General features: G+C 37.7%; 1 protein-coding gene across 4 annotated transcripts in view; it reads left to right on the top strand.

Annotated features, from left to right (window-relative positions):
• Positions 1 to 6,000, top strand: part of grin1b (glutamate receptor, ionotropic, N-methyl D-aspartate 1b) — a 93,899-nt gene that overhangs the window by 6,143 nt on the left and 81,756 nt on the right. For all 4 annotated transcript variants that reach the window (XM_024276357.2, XM_024276355.2, XM_024276358.2 and 1 more), the window contains exon 2: positions 1,479 to 1,735. In XM_024276357.2, coding sequence (XP_024132125.1) covers positions 1,479 to 1,735 — 257 coding nt within the window. The remainder of the gene's footprint in view (positions 1 to 1,478; positions 1,736 to 6,000) is intronic.

Below are 6,000 nucleotides of genomic sequence, written 5' to 3'. Positions count from 1 at the left end.
ACAAAAAAAAAATATTTATAAGTTATATATAAATCGCACCTTTTGGAGAAATGTATTTATAAAATACAGGAACAAGAAAACACATTTGATCTTAAAATTAATATGATAAGAATAGTGGAATAGATAATAATAGACTGAATATCTTATAGACTAGACAATACTCGAATAAAGTAGAATATACTAGAATAAACTTACTAGAATATACTAAAATAGACTCTTTCCTACTGTAAACACATTTAGCTTCATGAAACATAGGAGGAATATAGAGCTACTTCCTGTCTTGCAGCTGTTTCTGGTATTTTACATACTTCTGCGTATGTCAAAATTATTTTTTCTGATCAACTTTATGGCGTATAAAAACTTTGTTACAATCAGACAAAGTTTTTCAAGACCATGTCCACAGTCCTATATCTGCTCTTTGATCGCATGGAGGTCATTTTGCACTTGAAACCACAGCTATTGAGAACCACGGGGCGGGTCGGCTGCCATCTTGTTCTCCAATAGGACAGAGCAGATGCTCAAGTTTTTTTTTTCCATAGGATTTCTGGGCCATCGAAAATCAAGGGTTAAAGAAAAAGGTTTAAAAAAATTCAGAATCTGATGGAACAGAAAAACTTCCATATTCATCGTCTGTGTTGTTCTGGAACAAAATAAGTGCTTCTTCTTTGTTGCTGTCAGTAGCAAAAACTGATCCACTCACCTACAGTGCCCTCTAGTGGTTTTTAGTGGAAAATAACAAACCCTGGAACCTATTTACTTTTTCCAAAATCACATACAAGTCACACCTGAGTATAAGTCACACCCCCAGCCAAACCATGCAAAAAAGTGACTGCAGTGGACAAAATACTCTGAAAAATACGGTATAAGATATTTTTATTGTTCAGATAAATGACGCTGAATGGGTTCAGACAGCAGTTACATACAGACTGTTAGATCAAATAAATGATTTCCATCTGAAATGGGAAACGTGTTTTTAGTTTGAATGGGACAACTTAATGTCTGTATATTTAGTAGGGTGGTAAGACTCTTTGATTATTCTTCTAATGTGTTTAATACGATCATTGACTGACTTATGTTTACTTTTTGTTCTTTCAGATTTATTTCATATATATTATACATCTTTGGCTGTACTGATTTGTATTGTCTACAATTTTAATTAAATTCCAATGAAAGACAAAATAAATAAAAACTTGAGCAAAACAATCAAACCATCTATTTTGTGTTAGAATTCATTTTAATAACAAACAAAAATATATTTTTTATCTGATATTTTCCAGGTATAATCAGTTTTCTTTACGTGGAGTAGTAACATTTATTTTGAAAATTGGTCAACTATGAACTGAGTTCAATTTTTTTTTTAACAAAAATGAAAAAAAGTTGTAACTTGTGTAAAAAGAAGTCAGCTAACTGTGGAAGAACAAACTGGAAGTCCTTTTCCTTCAGTCTGACAGTTCCTCCTCTCCTCACTCGTCCTTCAGTGGAGGTGCGCAGCGTGCTCCTGCTGGCGGTGCTGCAGTGCTGCTCCGTGGCGCTGTGTGGCTGCGAGCCCCGCCTGGTCAACGTCGGCGCCGTCCTGAGTCAGAAGCGCTACGAGCAGGTGTTCAAGGAGGCGGTGAGTCAGGCCAACGCTCTCTACGGCAAGGACAAGTTCAAGATGAACGCCATCTCCGTCACACACAAACCCAACGCCATTCAGATGGCGCTGTCCGTCTGCGAGGACCTGATCTCCAACCAGGTGAGGTCACATGACTCAGGCCTTCACCTGCATCTTTTAGACTTTCCTTTTGATCCATTTGTCACCATTTATTCCAGTAGATTTAATGATGATTCTTGGCATTTTTTAAGCTTTTTCCAGTTTTTAAGCTTTTCTTTGCCTTAAATGTTATATTCATGTTTCATTTTGAACACCCAGAAAAGCATGGCATAAAAGTTTTGGGAGTTTTCAACAAACAACTGAATTAACTGTGTTGGCTGATTGCGAGCAGAAATTAACTGATGAATGTGTTGGTTAAGATGACCAATTCCAAAAGGTTACAGTAAAACCTTGTTTCCACTGAACAGTCCGGTACAGTCCGGTACAGTCCGGTACAGTCCGGTACAGTCCAGCCCGGTATTTTGAGCATTTCCATTGTAAAATGGATCCATTAAACAGTTCTGACCCGTACCTTTTGAAGGCCCCCCATCTGTTGTAGGTCCATAGAAAAATAGAACAGGACAGTTGGGGCAGAGCCGCTCTTGCTACCTGCTGATTGACAGAAAGTGATGACGACATTAGAAGGCACCAGTAGCGCTAAGCTAGCAATTCCGTTTTCCTCTTTTCAGTATTCTTCATAGCTGCCTGCAGTCTTCTTTCAGACAACATTCAATTCCTGTTATACATGATGTGCAGAAAGCAAAGCAAGAAAAAGACGAGCTGCTGGATGACCTCCACTGTTGTGGCTTTGCTAGTCGTCGCACTACAATGACACGGTAGCGGTTTACAACACGCATGCGCCGTGAAAACAAACCGCTCAGTGGAAGTGAGGCTTAACTGAGTGGAATCGCACCCAGAATTTACTGGTCCATACTGTACAACTCTTTACCGGACCGCTCAGTGGAAACGAGGTTTAATACTACGTTCGCACCAGCCTCGGCAACAGCCGTTAAATCAAACACTTCCAATGAAAAGTCTATGTGCACGCACATATATGCATGTTTTGGGCTTCTGTGTTAAAAACTGTCACATTCACAATTCGCTACACAAGATTTTAAGTCAGTTTGTGGGCTCTACGTACAGATCAGGAGTTCATGTATGGAGAGAAAATAGACTCACCAAAATTTGCGTGTGCAAAATTCTTGATTTGTAAGCGTGTATCCTTGATTTGTGTGTGCGTACTCTTGATTTGTGCGTAACTTTGGATTTGTGTGTGAGTAATTCTTGATTTGTAAGTGCGTAATTTTTTGTTTAACTGCCCGTATTCTTGATTTGTATGTAACTTTAGATTTGTGCGTAGCTTTAGATTTGCGTGTGCATAATTCTAGACTTGTGCGTAACTTCGGATTTGTGTGTGGGTAATTCTAGATTTGTGCGTAACTTTGGATTTGTACATGCGTATTCTTGATTTGTGTGTATAGCTTTAGATTTGTGCGTAGCTTTAGGTTTGCGTGTGGGTAATTCTAGATTTGTGAGTGCATAGTTCTTGATTTGTGTGTAACTTTGGATTTGTGTGTGCGTGATTCTTGATTTTTGAATGCGTAATGTTTTGTTTAACTGCCCGTATTCTTGATTTGTATGTAATTCTTGATTTGTGCGTAACTTTGGATTTCTGCATGCGTAGTCTTGATTAGTGTGTATAGCTTTAGATTTGTGCGTAGCTTTAGATTTGCGTGTTCATAATTCTGGACTTGTGCGTAACTTTGGATTTGTGCGTAACTTTGGATTTGTGTGTGGGTAATTCTTGATTTGTGAGTGCGTACTTTTGATTTGTGAATGCGTATTTTTTTATTTATGTGCCCGTATTCTTGATTTGTATGTAACTTTGAGTTTATATGCGTGTTATTCTTGATTTGTGCGCAACTTTGAATTTGTGCATGCGTATTCTTGGTTAGTGTGTAACTTTAGATTTGTGTGTGCATATTTTTTGACTTGTGTGTGTATAGCTTTAGATTTGTGCATGCGGAATCTTGATTTGTGTGTAGCTTTAGATTTGTGTGTGTGTAATTCTTGATTTATGCGTAACGTTGAATTTGTGCATGCGTATTCTTGATTTCTGCGTAGCTTTAGATTTGTGCGTAGCTTTAGACTTGTGTGTGCGTAATTCTTGATTTATAACTCATAAGTTTTTTGCATTTATACAAAAATAATGTAATAAAGAAATACAAAGACAATTTACAATCTTTAAAAATGACACATGAATTGCTTGTCATGCACACACAATATCGTATTAACCCACAAATCTGATGTGAGACTCTTTTCACTTCTCCAAGATTCTTTTGTAAATGATGCGTTTAATTGCTGCTAGAATGCTGGGTCATCAGGGCTTTCTTTTCAGCCGCTCTGAAATTAGATTGTGAATATCACACACACAATTACGCATGCACAAATCCAAAGTTATGCACAAATCAAGAATTGCGCACAAACACATCAATGTGAGTGTATTGTCTCTCCATATTCATGGATTGCGCCCTGGAAGTTCAACCAGTTGTTTGACCAATCAGAGACTCGGATTTGGTAGAGACTCGTGGGTAGCGTTCCTCCATGTTTGTTTGGTGTGCATGTGCGTTCTTGAACGTGCAACACATGCCCTGTGTGAACAGACCTTTAGATCTATAAAGAAAACTCCCCAGATCTTCTGCTGGTGGAGAAAGGCTCCATCCTTCAGAGATCATGAAGGTTTTGCATAGTTAAAAATGATGGAGGAACAGGATTTTTCGGCTGTTGGTCGTATTAAATATTTGAATCTTGGAAAGTCTCAGTAGAAGTGCTCCAGGAAAATGAGAGGCTGTCATGTTGTTCCACTCTCCTTAAGCTGACTGCATAAATGTATAATGCTCCACACTTTGAGTAAGCCCCCTGCTTCTGTGTGTGAAGGCACAGCTCCTTCCGGATTCAGCGGCTTCTGCCTTCTGCTGCTTTCACTCAGATGAAACCTCATTTTTGGATCTGAAAAGCTGGATATTTATGTTTTTAACTCCCTTAAAAGTAAATAGAGAAAGTTTGAAACACTCATGAAGTTTTGAGAGCTATCTAGTTCATGAGGTATTTTTACCTTTGAGAAAACTTCACACTTTAAAAGTCTTTTTAAACCTGTGATCTGCATGTTTTTATTGCCTTTTCACTTCTTATTATTTTAGCTTTTAAGCATTTTAGCTCTGTTTTGTGTCATTAGTGTACATTTGTTTTTTTTTTTGTTTTTTTTTAGTAAATATGAGGTTCAGGATCAGATTTAGGTACCATATTCCTGGGACTATAAGGAACACCTGGGGTGTACTAAACAAACAAAAGAGTCATGATAATGTGACTACACTACCCAGAATGCCTTAAGTAGCAAAGACGCGGGTGATTGGTCAGAAAGGCTGATGGGAAGTTTTCTAATGATTTGTGTTGGGATCCATGTGTACGTCTTCTGTCCGTCACAGGCAGCCTCTGCAGAGACTGAAACTTGAAAGTCAAACTTTATTGACAATCAACACTGTTTTGTTCTAACACATAAAATACAAAACAATGTTCATACTTTTTCGATTCAATATGTTGTAGTACAGTACATACAAGGTTCCTGATTTCAGTAGCCACAATCCTCCAACAATCCACCAAGTGGTTCAGCTTTGTAGTTTACAAAAGTCGTACTAAAGCATTTTTACACATTTCTGAGTACTGTGTACCACAGACAAACTGTTTGAACCAGAGCTCATACAAACACTGTTGATCTTCGAGAAAAAGGATGTTGAGTGCACCATATGGTCAAAAAAAACCCTTTACCTTACCATTTATGATTCATCATGGTGTTAATTTAAACTGGCCTAAGTTCTGCAGCTCATTTACGTTTTTGGTGATTTCTTCTGAATAATTTGTGACATTAATAAGCAAATTTAACTGTTTACAAAGCTGTTAACTTTTTTTTTGCCTTTTCTTAAAAATCATGTTTTATTTTCTTCTGATTCTTTTACTATTTTAGTATTAACACAGAGAGGGCAGTGTTGGTCTCTAGCTGTAGAGGGCGCTGTGGTTGACATAGATATTTAACGTTTGACTGAACTCCGAGGTGAGATCAGAGGTGAATTTCCACGTTTGTGCTTTTTAAAAGCCCTGAAGGCCTGGTAGTTATTCATGTGTTCTGTTACATCTATGGGGAATTTGTGGGTCCTAGCTTTAAAATGAGAGTTCTCTCTCTTTTTGGGCAATTTGGGTTCAACATGTTATGCAATACAAATGACAAACTCTTTATTGTTTGAACTTTCGGATTTATATTTAGCAAATCATTGGAGGATCATATTGGATTTAGCTTCTTCTGCAATTTCATA

Source organism: Oryzias melastigma, linkage group LG9 (genome assembly GCF_002922805.2).
Source record: "Oryzias melastigma strain HK-1 linkage group LG9, ASM292280v2, whole genome shotgun sequence".
Lineage (NCBI taxonomy): Eukaryota > Metazoa > Chordata > Actinopteri > Beloniformes > Adrianichthyidae > Oryzias > Oryzias melastigma.
This window is presented reverse-complemented; position numbering and strand designations above follow the sequence as displayed.